Below are 17,268 nucleotides of genomic sequence, written 5' to 3'. Positions count from 1 at the left end.
CTCAAGAAAAAGCATTTCCCCAACAAATGTAAAAAAATAAAGAAAATAAATAAGATTAGATTAAACAAAAAAACCAGGACTAATTATTATATGGCCATAAGCTAGATGATCTTTTCCATACCCAAGCAGAGAGTCAGGGAAAGGTCAAAGAAAAAAATATGTCAGAACAGAAACTAAAGCCAAAATAACTAAAATTAAAAAAAAAAAAATAAAAGAAGTTTTAAAAGTGATGGTAATAACACAGCAAGAAAACCTTTAGAAAAGGCACTCCAGCATACTTAAAATTAAGGTGGCTGAGAGGGATTTAGTGTTACACAATTAGTCTTCCATCAGTGTGAGTATTCCCTATATCAAAGAGGGGCTGGAGGAATGAGGTCTCTGCTTTGAGCCCTAAGGGTATGAATCTTTAGCACAAAGGTACATATAGGCAAGTTTTTCAGTATGAAATCAGTGGTTATGAACTCGTTCAGTTTGATTCAAATGCCCCCACACAGGAATATTTGTAGATGTCTCACACTACAGACTGAGTATAACTGCACTGGCCCCTGCCTGTGCTAGCGACTGTGCGTGTGCTGGCATCTGGTCATAAATTCAGTGATCAAAATACATTACTAGAAGTACAAACAATTGTATCCAGGCAAATCTTCGAAACCTCCAAGAGGTGGAGACTGCATAGCCTTCTCTGAGCAATCACAGCCTGTCTTCCTTACATCTGGTCTTCCCCTGCCTCGTACCTGCTGACTCGCATCCCCCCCCCCCAGCATCCACGGTGGGAGAGTCTGAGCCACATATTTCTCAGGGGGCTTTCACAGAAAGCCTCTTGGCTCCTTCCCTAATACATGATAAACCAGGAAGCTCCATGAAAACAGGCACAGTTGAGATAAGCAAGTTGATAACGGAAGGGTGAGCCCAGGCTAAGGAACCGAAACCCTTTTTCGTTCAGTAGTGAACTAAGTTACATTGCAAGGAATTATAATTTAATATCTGTTTCCTCTTTGTACACGTGTTATCCAGTAGTTCAAAATTCCACTGTAATAAAATAATAACAGAATAGTATTCAGAATTTTTCTATATTTTCTGATTCTGGCAGTGAAATTTCATGGTTTGGATCATTAATTCTAAAAGACACAGCAGCTATATATGCAACCAATTAAGGGAGTTCCCAAGGTGTAACGAACCAAGTTTGATACATGCAAAAAACTGGAAAATGTTACTATGTAATTTTTTTTCCTTATTCACAACACAAGTTGAAACCAGAAAAATAATTATAAAGGAAGAATGAAAAAAAAAAAACACAAAAAAACCTACCTGTCTGGAATCTAGTTTGCTTTTTCTACAGTCTCATTAGTGGTAAATAATGACTATCAGAGCTCTTTCTGTTTTGCAAGTTCCTGGTGCTCATCACTCTCTTAAATTATCTTTTACTGTCTGAAGCAAGGCATAACTATCCCCTGAGACCATTTTTTAACTGAAGCCTTGCCAATAAATGGTTCAGGTTGAGGTTTCTCCAGTGTATCAGAGATATGTCTATTTAATCTCATACAAAGGGTTCACATTTTCCAGTCAAAGCTAGAACTGGCAGCAGCAAAGACATTTTGGGGTTCGTTTGTTTTTTTGTTTGGTTTTGTTTGTTTGTTTTTAAATCTCATATTTAATCCCTGAACATCACGATAGGGAATTTGGAGTTCTAAAAGGATGTGTGAAAATTTTCACCAAGGTCAATAAATTCCACTCTGCAGGAAAAGTGAACTAGAGCTTGACTTACTATTATAAAATATATATTTTTTTATGCCTAGAATAATATTTGCAATGATTCTTATAGAAAGAATATTCAGGATTATTCTTTCAAATAAAAAAGAACAGGAGACTTAAATTTTATAGACTCAGAATTCATGTCCACCTGCTCAGTCTCCAAATTATATACCTGGCATGTTCTGATTCTTTCATATTTAACATACTCCTGTAATTATAGCTTTGGATCATTACTTCCATATGCTTTCATGCAGTAAGATGACAGAGTCTGTTTCAGTGATGAGATGCTGGGAAAGGGAACGTAGAGAATGCAAACAGGAGCAAAATAATTCTAAGTTCTGAACACCTGTTAAACAAAACTACATCACTTGATGCACCTCAGAATAAGCTATTTACTAAGTAACCTGATGAGTTTATATCGGGATACAAGGTTAAAAAACCAAACATACAGGTCAAATGCAACTTCAATATTTCATAGGTATATCTTCATTTTTAATATAAAAAGCTTAATAAATAATTGCAGTAATTAATTCTTTTAAAAACTATAAAAAAACTTTGCTTATAAATACAAGAAATAAATCATTTGACATGGGTAAAAGCCCTTTGAGACTGCATCTTTCAAAATGCACTGTCTCAACTGCTTAAGAAGATGTAAGATTCCTATAAAATGCTGAAACACAGCATTTGAGGGACTGCTTTCCTAAGAGGTTGTAGAAATGCCTTTTAATCTCAATGCCTTGCTAAGCACATCAGTCAACTAAACAATATCAAACGAACGGGTCATAGTCAGCTCGTGTTCAAAAACAAAAGCAATGTTTGGGCTATTGTTTCAGGGTAAACCTTGAGAAGGAGGAGTTCCGATAAAGGACCACTTGCCTTACTTAGCTCACTGTTACTCTAATTTTCCTCATATATTTTCTTCTTTAGCACACATCTCAAGCCTTTATAAAAGCCACACTTCTAATGAAACCTTCACCCTTTCAACTGCTGCACCTGCTTAGGTTCTTACACTGGTTTTGCACCAGTGGGTCGTTAAATTCAGTCACCTAAACTAAGAATTTGATTCATTCTAGAGCTAAAAAAAGTCAAAGGGACACCTCCAGGAGCAATACTATGATGAAGGCATTCAACACTAAACTGTCACAAACATAGTTTGCATGGCATAAGGATCTAACAAGTGATTATGCCAAGGCAAGACAAAAAGATGTCTAATTTTGAGTCTTCATGACTCAGTTTACTGCTGTACACGAGAAAAGCAGGTCACGTTTTCACAAAATATGTCATTGAGTGTTTAATCATCAAACATGTTCACAAAGCACCAATTTTTGGGAGAATTAACAGCATTTTGAGGGACAGAATTGTAGTTCAGAACTCCCTTGATAAACTGAATGAAACTCTACCCTTAATAGGAATAAAACGTAAAGACGGAAAATAAGGAATCGGGACAAAGGCAGCAATACCTACAGGAAAGGGTTTAGGACTTTTATCAGGCACCTCCTGCACAATACTCAGATGCTCCTGCAATAAAGGCAAGTTGCATACACTTACAGGATTCTGCATAAAGACAATGGCACTCCAAAGGATCACTGTATCCAAATTCCATACGATTTTATGCTGAGGGTCCAGACTGACTACTGTGTACAATTCCAAGGAACATAAGACTGAAATCTCAGCTTAACTGCAGAAACAGCACAATTGAAAGAAGATGCCCTACGATGAAAATGTAGAAATATTAATAAGGAAAAGACAGAGTGTGTGGAATTGGAGGGAGACTAAAGGAAACGTCAGAATACCTGCTTCATAAGATATCAAGGAAGTTCTAAGTTTAGGAAGACAATCTCATAAGAGAGCAATTTAACCACTGTTAGTAAAGACTCAGTTTAGATGCTAGTAAGGGCTCTACAACGTTGTCCTTAAATTTTCTATAAAATATAATTTATTGAAGGGTTTAAACAGGCCACTTGAAGAGATGAATTTGTTGTTGTTGTTGAACACTTCAGAAGAGATTCACAAAACATCCACTAAGAATTTTCCTGGAATATTTATCCTTCCTCAGAGAACAAGGAAGATAGATGAGATGAGGTTCAGCACTAAATCTCTATTATTCTACATTATTTATCAGACTGAATCTATTACATTGCATAGAGATGTTGATTAAAAGGCCTTGTATAGATAGTGTTGTATAGTCAATCAGTGCCTGATTGTTGCCCTTGAGTATAATTCCCCTTTGAAACAATTTGCAGACTGTTGCTAAACATTAGGAAAGAGAAGGATCAGCTATCTGCATGACAACAGTTGGGAATGGCTTGTGTAAAGAGGCCAATGGGACACAATACCCAAAGCTTTCAGAGTGCCTCACAGCACCCCTGAGTTGTACAATTACCACTGGCACAAGAGCTGTTTCATTACATCCCCAAACTTCTGTGACTGAATTTGGCATCTTGAATTCCCCAGCCATATTTAATTTAGCTATTTAACGTATGTTTGAGTGTTTGTGAGAGACAATGTGATTTATTTTAAAGCTGAATTGTGCCCTGTGTGTACTACAAGGACACGGAAAAAGAAGTTTGGCTGCATTAAATAAACAAATATGAGTAAAATCAGATTTTAAAGCCTCAATTGTCTCAGAGGAAAATAAATTTAGAATGGTGGAGTCCAAGCTACACTTCTCTAAATGTCTCTACTTGATGGCAAGTATTGAGTTAACCAAAAACGATACAGAAACCTGTCCCACCCAGAATTTTAACAACTGTGGTATTTATAGGATCAAGACCCTGCAGCTTGATGATTAATGAAGATTAACCATACCTGCTGACTTGCAGAGTCATCCAAGAGCAAATGAGCCACGAGGAGGTTGTAAAAGGCAGAGCAGAGCCCCTGCAGGTCCAGCCTTCGCAATGGGCTGCAGCACAACCTGCTGCAGCTCGGCTGTGACCCCTGTAAACAATGTTTTCCCAGCCTAAGCCTGCCGTGTCTGTGCCAAAACCTCAGGTGTTAGTCTTTATTTAACACCTTGCTGCTCTATCACACGCTCCTCTACAGTACTTTGAGGCGCTAGACCCCCGACCAGTTTAACACTCAATAGCTGTGCAAAACAGAAGCCGCAGCTCCGGTGGGATCTTGCCCTCAGGACATACTGTGGATTCAGGTCCTCTCCACGAAAGACTTCGTAAATCATACTTCATAACTTGGAAGTGGCACTCACAGGCTTGAAAAATCAGGCGTTTTACAGTCTCTAAGTAAGTCATGGAGGGAAAGCATATGTCTTATTTGGTCAACTTTCATTTCTTTCTATCTTGGTTATGCCGCAAAATTTTCTAATGTGAATGAAGCACTTGCTTCGTAAAGCGCTTAGTTTTGGCTATTATTTGATGCCTTAAGGTCCATCTAGTTTTTTGATTTTTCTGATTTTTATAGGCTTTATAAGTAGTGATATAGTACAAATAGATTTAGAAGGAGCAGCCTTTATTCCCTTACCCTTAGCATAGCAGCTACACACATTCCCCAACCCTATTACCCCATTCCATGCTCCCCATATCAATTCTACCCCCTGAATTCCAGCAGAAATGTTTAGTCTCTTGTCAAGGTAGGCCTATTTTGTTTGGAGAACACTTGTATCTTAGCCTAAACCGCAGAGTACAGTCAAACTCTGAGTGACCGTGAAGAAGAGGATGATTGATGAAGAAAGGGTCCCGAAAAGACCCTCAACTCAATTCCCCAGGGATGGGTCGAGGGTGGCCTAGGGCAAGAGTTAGTGGGTGGACAAAACCTGGGATTGGACAAGCAGTATTATAAACTGTACCATCTGTACACAGGGGTATGCACAAGTCTTGTAACCTTATGCCTAGGCACAAATTAAAACCCTTTCCTTATCTCACCTCCAAAACTAAATTGCCTCAGAGATTTTTTTTTTCTCCCTGAATTTTCTTTAGGCATCAATTTTAACAGCATATATTTCTCCTCATGGAGGCAGAGGCTTATATCTGTAGTCCAGAAGCAGCATTTAGCCTCTTGTCACTATTGAGGAGTTTTCACAGAATCACAGAATATGCCCAGTTGGAAGGGACCCACTGCATTCTGTTCCACTTAGGTAACTCCTTGAGTAACATATGCTCCATCTGAGCCCAGGAAAAACATAACTGCAAGTGGCATGCAAGTTACTGTGCACACAGTTTTTTCCTTACTTTGCACAGCTGTCTAGCCATCCTTAGGATTTTCACTTTATAACAGAAATACAGTGCAAGCCCTTGAACTAAATATCTTTTTCTTCTAATTACTAGCACCTAGCCATGATACAAAGGACAGAAGTATTTATGACTGCAAGCATTCTTTGGATATTTAAATAAGAATCTTACGTTTGTATCCACAAAGGCAGAACAAGCAGACACCACCTGAATAAACTTCAGTTAATTGTGCTAACGTGGGATGAGCACAGCAAGGACTATTTGTGCCACAGATATACAAATTTAGTTATGCATAAACTTTGAAACTCCCACCTGCAAAATTAGAACACCAAGTTCAGATTGCAATCCATACAACAAAGCTAATTAAACAACCTTCCCTCAACTGAGATCCATGGGGCTTTTTTTTTTTTCAATCTATGTAGAATTTCCATTTGCTTCCCACTCTGATAACTTTAAAATTCCTCTGTACTTCAGCAAAGCTTAGTGAGTGTCTCACTGCAAATTCGACATAAAGGCAAAATTCGGGCCAATTTTTTTCCCCATTAGCCATAGAGACATTAACAACTGAAATGAGAAAATTAATGGTGAGAAGTTTCTTTTAAAATAGATGAAGCACCACCATTTCTATTTCTAAACAGTAGCTGATCCTTCAATGCTCTCTTATTCTTAAAAAAAAACCCAACTTTATTAAGAAGTTCATATTAAGCAGATTTCTCCCAAATATTATTAGGAAATTATTTCATTTTGAGGAAGATGGAATTATTCCAACACCAAATAAATTCTCGTTTATTCTAGATTTTCTTATGAAATGTGTGAAAACTGGACAGAGGCCTCTAAGCAAACTCAATAGGAAAACAGGGCTATTAGTTATTGAGTTTGTGCACCATATTTATATAAAAATATAAATATATAAAATACAAAAGAAGCTTCAGGAAGACATGCTAAGTTATTTCTGTCTCCTTGTAGGTCACCTAAATTACAACTTTTGAGTATTTCCCTTGAAAATCTAGAAATGCTTCTCTGAAGCAAGTGAAATCTATCTAGAAATCATTATTAAAATTAATATCAATATCATTGTAAATTATAATCAATATCATTCAACAATATTTCTAAGCTTGGAAAGTCAAATAGCAAACGATATCTCATCTGAGAATCAAACCTATCTCCATAATTTCTACCTTCTTTCATAAATATGATGTATATTCTCAGTTTCCAGAATTCCCTTCATGAAGTAGCTGAAAACACCATTTTGTGAATCCTCACTCTGGATTTTAATCCTTTTAATAATGATAAACGTTTCATCCTACTGAATGTGTTCATTAAGTAAAGTACTACCGAGCACAAATAAAACAGCACAATCCAATTTATAACTGATAAAAACAGTCATTACAGCTGCGGCAAACACTTCTCAGAGTCAGAGTCTACACCTCAATGGACAAAAATATCAAGGCAAAGAAACACAAAAAGTAAAATGTGAATAGAACAACTCTCATATTCACTTTGCGTAACAATTTCAGGTGTCCTAAGCTCCAGTTCAAATAACTGATGCTCATTTTTAACTGCAAGAACGTGGAAAGGCAAGCTGAAGTCAAGATACAAGAGCTTTGATCCCTTGAACAGGTTGCATGGAATATAAAACATGCTATGTTGTTCTCATGTCAACATCCACAAATATTTACTTTAGCATAGTCTGCATTCTGCTGTGCATATAAAACCTCCCTTTGAGCCAAGCACACGGTAAGGAAGACTCCAAGAGGTGCAGGTCAGGGAAAGTTCTCTCACCTGGAAAGTTCCTGCATGGTCTTCCTCTTTGTCACCTTCTTTTCCTTCCTTGAGGGCGATCAGTGTGAACCCTCGAAAGTAAGCAGGGGTGGCAGCAGAAAGTGTCACTGAGATACAATGAACAGAGAAATAACGAAAACATAATATTAATTGTGAAATCAGCCACTTGCACATCATTTCACAGCTTGAAAGGTGTGTGTTTTAAGCTGGTATTAATCAAAGCTAGCTCACTAACAACACGGAGCCAAGCCAACCAGAACACAAAATGTTCAGTCCAAGTTTCCACATAAACTGAAAAACACTGGCATGATGTGAAATAACCCCAGCCCTTTTGTTTTTTAAAGCAGATTGATAATCTGCTCAGATCTACAGAGGGTTATTTCACTGTTGGGTTGGGGGTGGGGACACACATGTTAGGGGTTTTTTTTGTTGTTGTTTTAAATGTGAGGGAGCATTTCCTAAATATTTGCATTCAGTTTTTGCCCTGCTCTGAGCACAGACAAGGATCCAGGGATTTTAGTACACAGAAAGTCTCTCTAACTGTAATGGGAGATGACCACATTGCCCACTTCAGCTCAGCTACAATCAGCACAGCACTCCAGCTGGTGGAAATAGGAAATCTTAACTTTCCTTTTGCTTTATCCTCAGGGCAAAACAGGATACAAAGTTCAACTCATGGCTAAAGCTGACCTCTAAAGATCGTGCTGCCAGCTCTGATTCCCAAACCATCCCATACATCAGCAAACACACTCCTCACTCACTTGTCCTGACCAGGAAGGCAGCATTAGATCCACCAGGAGAGAACCGATAACATCATGCTGACTAATCTGATTTTATCATGCTCAGCATCAGGATTAAATCCCTCATTTTCTGCTAGTGCAAGATACCTTTGTACAATTTTTCTGTTTGCCATCATCAGCACCCAAGCAACACCCAGCAACACTTGAGTTACATCAGCTGAGGCTCTTTTGAACACTTTCAGAAAGACATAATGAGGCAGAGCTTTGAGGCAGGACTTCTGAAACTGCCAAACCCTTTTCAGCAACTTATGAGAATCCTCTTCTGAAGCAGGGGTAAGTTCTAGGGGAAAATTCTTTTTGAATGAAAAGAGACAGAAAATTGAACTATGAATACTTTTAAGTAGCTTTTACTTTAAGTGTATTGAATACAGCATTGCTTGTGGTACGTTATTGTCACACTCTCCAACTCTGACTGGCACAATTAAAACTGAAGACCACACACAGTTTTCATGAGCAAACCAAAACCACCAGTGCTGCTTCACTGAAGGTTATCCAGAATAGACTCCCTCTCACACAGATAGGTCATGAGGGGATGAATCACCTTGCTAAAAATGATAGGTAGCCCTCACAATATATGTATTTCAAAATACGCCCAGAGTTCATTTGGAACACAGCGAGAGAGCTTTGATCTAGAAATTCAGTAGTGAAAAAATATAAAATAGGCTATTTGAAAATTTCTAGCATTATGCAGCTGTATTTGGGTCTAAAAATCATGATGTGCTGTACAAATACACAACTTTTCTGGCTATATGTGGAGAAAAAAGGATTGGAGACACTCATTTCAATTTTTAACCTTTTGAGAGTGCCATGCTTAGACCTGTAGACCTGAAAACACCAATACAAATTCGGAGTAGTGATTGACATAATCCCTCAGCTCTCAGGATTTTCAACACAGTTTTCATTCCATGGAATTTTATTATGAGGTTAAACATTATAATTTCGAGGGAGAAAGAAAATTTCATATTTTATATACAGAAACTGAGTAGGATCGTTCCACCATTAAAATTTCTGCTTACTTTTCTAAATGTTTCTCCAATTCGTTAATTCATTTTGTATGATTAGTCTAATTTTGCAAACTTCTGCAGCTCTACCCAAATGAAAACCCACAGCCAGCCTCTCAGTTGCAGTAACTGAGAACAGCACACTGCTAAACCCAACGAGGGCAAATATATTACTCTTGCTTGAACACTAATTCTTAGAAATTAACTGCCATAAAAGTCTTGTACGTGCAACAAATTTTCCCATACCATTTGCAATTCAAAAGTCTGAATCACTATGAGTAAAAAGTGACACCAGAAATACTTAAATACGTATGCAAGCAAACAGAGAATCCAGCTGTGAACTGACTCAACTGTTTTCATCATTTTCCTCACAAATTTACAGATCAAACCAAACAGTTTTCAAAATTCTAAATATTCTAAACAAACATGTATCTATAAAACAGAGGACATCTGAAATCCAACAGAAGCATCAAAAGAGAAATAAAAAAAAAAAAAGGAAGGTAATTCCAAAGCCTGACTCACAGTTTTTGGATGCCTGGGGTTAGCAATACTCAGGCTGTGGTTGCAGTCATTTAAACACAGAATAAATCCATGCTTCCTCCAACATGAGTGATCCCACCCTCCCCAGCCTGCACTGCTCACACAGCAGCCACATCCAGGCAGCTGTGCTCTCAGCTGGGCTAGGAACACATCCAGCTGAGCAGTAAAACAAGCCAACCCCAACTGGAGAGTTCAGTTGGGTCCAGTCCCCGAGCGGCCGCTCTGCAGGCCTGGGAGCGCTTCTGCCAGTGCTGGGGACACACAGACACAAGTGAGGAGCCAGGAGGGTAAAGACCCGCAGGAGCAGAGTGGACTCATGGGATTTTAGTGCCTGTGCAACCTCAGGTCAAGGATACCAAGAGGGATGTGTGCTTTGGTCACCCTGGAGTTAGGCCAGAACACAGGTTAGCACCTGAGCTGAAAAGGTTTCTGTGAATAGTCTGAACTAGCAGTGTGCTGAGAACATCACAGCACAGGGGTTTATTCCAAGCACTCCTAATGCAGAGCCTTGTTCTGGGGATGGTTCTGTAGTCACTGGCTCTGGCCTCAGTGTCTCAGCACAGCAGAGGCTCGCACTGCACAGGCAGCTGTGGGAAGCTGTCAGACCACATCTGGTTTTCACAAGAGAGCGGCTCTTTGTTGCAAAAGAGTTGAGAGTTCTCCTTCTTGGGCTAAACTCCACCGTTTTAAACAACAGCTGAGTATTGCTCACACTGTGTTCACGCTAATTAACGTTCACTGAACAATATGAACTTCCTGTAAAGATCAGTTAAGATCAGTGCAATCTCAAAGTTAAGGATTTTACTTTAAAGGGAAGATTACATATCAGCAGTTACTTTTGTCTGCTTCCATCCCCTCCAGCAAATATCTAATTACCTTACAAGTTGCACTTTGGCACATACCTTCGACATGCTCCTCTTTCCCCAGTGTCCCAAGTTAAAGGTGGGGTGATCAAAGCAATTGCTCCTTTGGTTTCAGGCAGGAAATCTGACTTCCCACATCCTACACTACTGCACATCCTGTGCCGTACATTGCACAAGTACCAACAAATACACTTTCAATATCTACTTTTATCCATATTTTGTGAAAGATGAGAATGGCTAAAAGAGTTACAGCATGAGTGCTCATTTGTAAAGCATAGAGAAGCATTTGCTTGTTGAGTGGCAGAAAGAAATGGAAAGAAAAAGTCTCAACATTCCTTAGAAGAGAAGCCCCCAAACCAATGCAATGAAGTTTTGAAAGAGCACATTAAAAGAGCCTTTCCTCAAAGACTGAGAAAGTGAACTGACCTACAAGTGGAAATTCCATTAAAAAGAGAAACAGCATCCATACAGAAGGTATGTCTACAGATTATAACTGGTCAAATCTCCCTTTTTTCTTCAAAACTTCATGATACTATAGTGGAAAGTATGTCCACTGCATGTTAGCACATGAAATGGACATACTGTCTTTATATTTTAATGGGATTAAACTTGCCTCACCTTTTCATGGAAACCTCATGCAATCATTAATCCAACTCAACAATCAATAAAGCTAGGAGTGAGTATTTTCAAGGATCATTACCCTGTAACACTACCTAAACTTAAGGCTTGCTTGTGCCTTTGAGTGCAATGGGAACTTTAACCTTTAGTGGAAGCAAGATCATCTACATCAAGGTCAAAGTTAACCAGCAGGTAGGAGAGGACCTTGACCCCAGGATGGTGTGCCCATAAACCTGGGACTACAGGAAGACCTGCCCACCAAAATGCATTTGGCTGCCTTCTCAAGGGGAGAGACAACAACCTCACAGCCTGAACGACCAGGCAGATAAGGCCACTTGCAGGCTACAGCATCAGAAGTCCCAAATAAGGTGTCAGAAATCAGTTATGCCACTTCCCCTGTGAGACACCACGAAGACCATAGCCATTGTTGCTTTGTTAGACGTGAGGGAGGAAAGGAGGATGGCTCCTCAGCCCTGCTGCTACCTCACTTTTAATCATCTGAGACAGGAGAATGTGCCCTTATTTACTGCTGCCAGTGTCTGCAGACCAGGGGAGGTGCATACCCACTCAGAGGGGTTATTCAGTACTCAGGGCCACTGTTCTCTGTCACAGTTCCAGAGGTGGAAAACCAAGGCTTCACAGATCCATACACACAGATACACCCAGGATTTCCCCTTGGGGCAAATAGGTTCTGATTGATCTAAAGGTGAATACCTGCAGGAGAGCCCTAAAAACTTCCCCAAAGACAAATGGCAGCTGTGAACTCTGGTCTGATTCCCACACTGCAAGAGTGCTGAGATATTTCCTCCAGCCACTGCAGTTGGAGGGTCTTACACAAGTGTCACATCAACCCATGAGTGAGACCATCATGAAGATAAATGGATGACCCTCTACTGTCACACTTTGGGGAGTACAGCATTTGCATGTACAGTTAATTCCTATGTTATCCACCTTGAAAATACTAGTTTACTCCAAGAGCCCACTAGGGAATGTACCAAGGATCAAGACTGCATTAAATCAAGCAGGGGCCATGGAAATAAGGCATATTTGGCTCCAAGACAAAGGAGGTTGTGCAAGTCCTTTGCCATGCTGCATATATAGTAATTTGCAGCTGGAAAAAAAAATGCAGACCTGACATAATAACTAATTGTTTGAATCATTAGTTGGATTTTCTACCCTTTGTATAAAACAGTAATAAAATTCCAGTTGTCCTGCAGAAATTCCTTTGAAAATGAGCTCTTAAAACTTTCTGCATGCTGTTAGTTTTAACTACTGCCATAGATAATGTATATGTTTCAGTAACATTTACTTATGTTCTTCCAACCATTCAGGAAGTGTCCTTAAATCACAATCTTCACAGGCTAATATACCACCTGAATACTTCAGCCTAAAGTATCAGAAATGTAGGCACATATTTCGTTCTACATTTTAACTTTTTTCTATTAGCTGTAATTTTCTCACTTCCAAGAAGCTATAATATCCTCATGTGGTTTTATTAATTGAGTTCCTAATGTCAAGACCTAATATCTCCCAAAAATTAGTTCTGCTAATTCATCTGGGAATTTCTTTCTTCCTACATCTCCATGCAATAGAAACTTCTTTGTAGATGACTGAAAATACCCAGTAATGCTTTTACAGAAGTGAATTCCAAAACTTTTAAAGAACATTCACATTTGTCACTATCAAAGAACTTGACACATCTTTATCCTGCTTAGTAGATGTATCAAACTGACATGCAACATGAAATCTTTCAGACTCAAGGTACTAATCCTAATGTCTGGAACAGCTAACCAACTTGTGGGACATGTGCATTTCCTCACACCACATTAAAATAAAACATTTTTTGAGAAAAAAAATCAAGTAAAATCATGCATAGTTACAGACTAGTGTTCGAAACAGGTAAATCACTGCTGCAGATGTATTTTTCAACCTCTGAGAAAACACAATGATTATGTTACGTGCACACTTTTTTCTCCCTATCTATACTAAGATTTCCATGTTTGTGCAATTAGAAAACATTGCTGTTTATCCTGAACCTAATGAAGGTCAGAAGAAACACTATGAATAATTTCCCAAAATTTTTTTTCCAAAGTCATCCCTACAAAGTGCACTAGTCATGGAACTTTAAAATGTCCCAATTCTTTTTAAAGTGCTTTTAAAATACAAGGTTAGCAGTACATTCCGAGAAGGTTTATTTCCAAAGGTATTATATAGCGAGGCAGAAAAAGTGACCAAAACCTGCCTTTGCCTATTAATTAGAAAAATACACTGAAATGTGCTTTGGACTTCATTTCAAGGATTGTATGTGACATGCTCAAGGAAGAACGAATGCCTCCATCTCTTATTTACAGTGGTCATTAGCACTGTCTCTGGCTCTTTCCTGTTTGAACCATCTGTTCATTTACCCAGAAGAAAAAGGGGGTGGGATAAACGCAAGTGGAAAATGTGGGAAGTTGGCAGCATGCTGCATCACTGTTTGCCCATATGCTAACTCATTATATTAACATTCATATTTCAGGGCAAGAGCAATTAGCTCCGAGTTTCTTCTTCTTCCTTCCCAATGCTAAAGCTTCTCCTGTACACTGTGTTACGTTTGAAGGGATGGGAAGAAATCCCACAGAAGTAGGTAAACGGGGGAAGAGTGCCGTTTGTATCACGGCAACTTGTGATCTTGTGCTGAGCCGGTAGAGAGGGTTCATAAAGGGAAGGAAATTCCTCTTAATGAGGAATGTTTGGGAGTAAAGTGATACACTGAAATCCAACTCCCTCTCACTTGTCATGAAAGCATCCCCAATAAAGTAATGCGTAGGAGTATATTACCCTGTCTTAACCCACACAGTCACACACACACACGCCAAGAGGGATCCAGAGATGACAGGCAGAGACACGTTACAGTCTCAGAGCCACTCATCCTGGCCATCGTCGTTAGCATGGGATGTAGAGGATGTCCAACTTACCCCGGTAACTGTTTCCAGGCTTGTAAAATTCTGGATCGCCCTCCACCCTGAGGCTGAATTCATTGTACCCTTCCCTCCTGGTGCCTTGGGCTCGCAGGATCCGACTGCAATATCCCTCGGATTTCGCGGCTTTCTCCAAGGTTTCGTCGGAAAAACCCTTCGCCACCAAGGGGAAAGTCAGCGCCAGGAGCCGCAGGGCCAGCGGCTGCAGATGCGCTCCCATCCTCGGAGCAACTTTTTATCTCCGGGGCGGCGGTGCCCGGGAGCGGGGCAGGGTGGGCGCCGGGCCGGGAGGCGGCAGGACAGACAGGACAGGGCAGGAACAAGGCAGGGCAGGGCAGGACAAGGCAGGGAGGGCAGCGCGGTCTCGGGCAGCCCCAGCCGGCAGCGGCCCCCAGCGTGAGCCTGCCAGGTCGGATCGGAGGGACCGGCTCGGCGGCTGCCGGGGAGAGGGAGGGGAAAAGCAGGGAGGGGGCAGCGAGGGAGGGGAGGGGAAAGGAGGGGAGGGAAGTCTGATCTTGCCCAGATCCCGAAGTGAAGTGCTGTTTTGTTTCAGAGCGTGTGATTAGCAGCTCGGTGGTGTTTACTTAGCCGAGGGAATTCACAGGGTTTGGTGGAAGAGCGGAGCAGGGGACGCTGCTGTCTCCCAGACACCCAGCGCGGAGCTGCTGCCGCCCGGGCTGAGCCCACAGACCTGAAATTAATCACCCGCATTCCTGCCAAAGTCTATAGTTACTGTAGGGATAACAAGGCTCAAAGAATTTCCCGACACCCCTCCACACCCCCATCTTTCTCCAAACCAGCAGACATGATAAACATTACCAACTAAATGAGCGCAGATGGACCGAGACAGCCGCTTGCTCGCTGCACGCCTGGCAAGCGAGGAGCATAGGCTGCAGCTTCTCGGGTACCACGGAGGAAAGATGGGGAGGCGGGTGTGCCAGAAACATGAGATTCATTTCTACATCGGCCTGCAGCTGTGCACACCCGAGATGCAGCCTATGTGAGTGCACTCACAACAGCTGTGAACACAGTTCACCTCAGTGAACGTGGGAGGTCTGCTCCAACACCCGGAAAAACCCAAGCAGATGCAAACAGGAGAAAGCGAGGAGAGAGCAGGGTTCATTATTTTGCTTTTACACAGGGCACACTGAGGCGCAATGACACTGAAAGGCTTATCTAAATCCACAAAAGAAGATTAGAGCAGTGGTAAAAAGAAAAAGTGAACCTAGACCCCTGCGGTCGCTAACCGCAGGGTTTTAATCCCAAAATGCTGATCTTCTCTCTCTCCTTCCCTCCACTGCTTTGTAAGTGGAGGAAAAAGTCAGAAAGGTCTTCAAGCAGGACCTGAATACTTTCAGGATGCTAGATGTACAAGAGGGCACAAACCCCTTTCTAACCACTTTCTCCAGGAGTGGACTGTAGCAGACTCATGAATACAACCGCATTTAAGCACAACTTCCAAGAAAGTATGAGAAAGAGCAAGCAGCTTGAAATCCTGCTAGAACCTACTAAGGCATTTGCTAGCATCAGATTTGCAAATTTTTGGGTTCCAAACTTACCTTTGGAAGTTGATTGGCAACAACCTCATGTTGTGTGACAAACAAAGGTGTTTCTCCAAGGTGTCCATGAGAATGTGGAACTTACTTCCTGAAAGGTTACTTGCCAAGAGCTTTGCTACTGTAAGATTATTTATATTTTGGTCTCTATGCTACTTGTTTATAAAGAAAACAGCCTCAAAATAAACATTCAGCAAAGATAGTGCTAGCATTTGGATGAGATTTTACCTTTTATTGCAAACAGGGAGCAGCTGACAATGTCTCTACACATGCCTGTGAAGAGGTGGCAGCCAAGCTCTCAAAACCACTGAGTTGTAACATCCAATTCTTAAGCACGTGCCTGCTTGGGCACCTGCAGCAGTGGCTGGGGTACCATCTATATTGCTTCTGTCAGAGCACTTGGAGAGCCAGGCTGACTGTAGAGACTTCCATTGATGAGAAAAGAGTTTGACTACAGGAGGATAAGCAGCCTTTCCAGCACAAGTTGCTTTTTCTGTTCCTCTCATCCTGCTGAATGAGGGAGAATGAGCAATCCCGACTTTACAGTGTAATATGCCAGGTCATCTGCCTCCACTCAGCCTGCTTCCTTCACCTTTCCCCTGCCAGTATGAGGGCAAATCAACTCATCATCTTTAAGGCAACAATATTCAGTCTGCTTTTGCTACTGAAGCTTTGAGTTGGCATAGCTATGCAGAATACTTTGTTGTATGATTCCAAAGACCTGCGTTCATTGGGTAATGAAGTGACTACAATTCAGTAATGTCATAGACTCTTGGGTCTCATTTGACCATGATCATGTCATTCATTTTATAAGAACAAGCTTTGCTTAATCAAGGTTCTTCAGCCAAATTTATCAGTGAAGAGGAGCAAACTCTTGAAATGGATAAGACAACTGTAGCCATACTGGTACAAGATGCCTGGGAATTTGATCCATTCTCCACACTTGACTTCTCATTTCTTTTTCTGAGATTGATTGAAAAGCAATTACCTGACTAAAGCATTCACAACAGGAACCACATGGGCTTCTGCTCAATTCACCTTTGTTTTGAGCCAGAGTTCTGTGTTCTAACTCCACATTCCTCAAAGGAGATCATTTCAAGTCCTTTTCAGACTTTTACGTGTTTATGTGTAACTAATTCATCAGCATCTATTGATTCTAAACTTTCAATAGATTCTATATATCTTACTTTTTCATTTCCTTATTGGTCTGGC

The 17,268-nt window shown here is 40.7% G+C and overlaps 1 protein-coding gene across 1 annotated transcript in view; it reads right to left on the bottom strand.

The window, feature by feature from the left end:
* LOC120324580 (spondin-1-like) overlaps positions 1-15,061 on the bottom strand; it is a 64,255-nt gene extending 49,194 nt beyond the window's left edge. The window contains exons 1-2 of the mRNA XM_039387908.1: positions 14,498-15,061; positions 7,719-7,825 (exon numbers count right to left, since the gene is read on the bottom strand). Coding sequence (XP_039243842.1) covers positions 7,719-7,825; positions 14,498-14,720 — 330 coding nt within the window. The 5' untranslated portion in view covers positions 14,721-15,061. The remainder of the gene's footprint in view (positions 1-7,718; positions 7,826-14,497) is intronic.
* Positions 15,062-17,268: the final 2,207 nt, after the last annotated feature.

The sequence above is a fragment of the Pipra filicauda genome, unplaced genomic scaffold (genome assembly GCF_003945595.2).
Source record: "Pipra filicauda isolate LSUMZ 115617 unplaced genomic scaffold, ASM394559v2 scaffold59_size3379749_pilon, whole genome shotgun sequence".
Taxonomy (NCBI): domain Eukaryota; kingdom Metazoa; phylum Chordata; class Aves; order Passeriformes; family Pipridae; genus Pipra; species Pipra filicauda.
The sequence above is the reverse complement of the archived record's forward strand: the minus strand, read 5'-3'. Positions and strand labels throughout refer to the sequence as shown.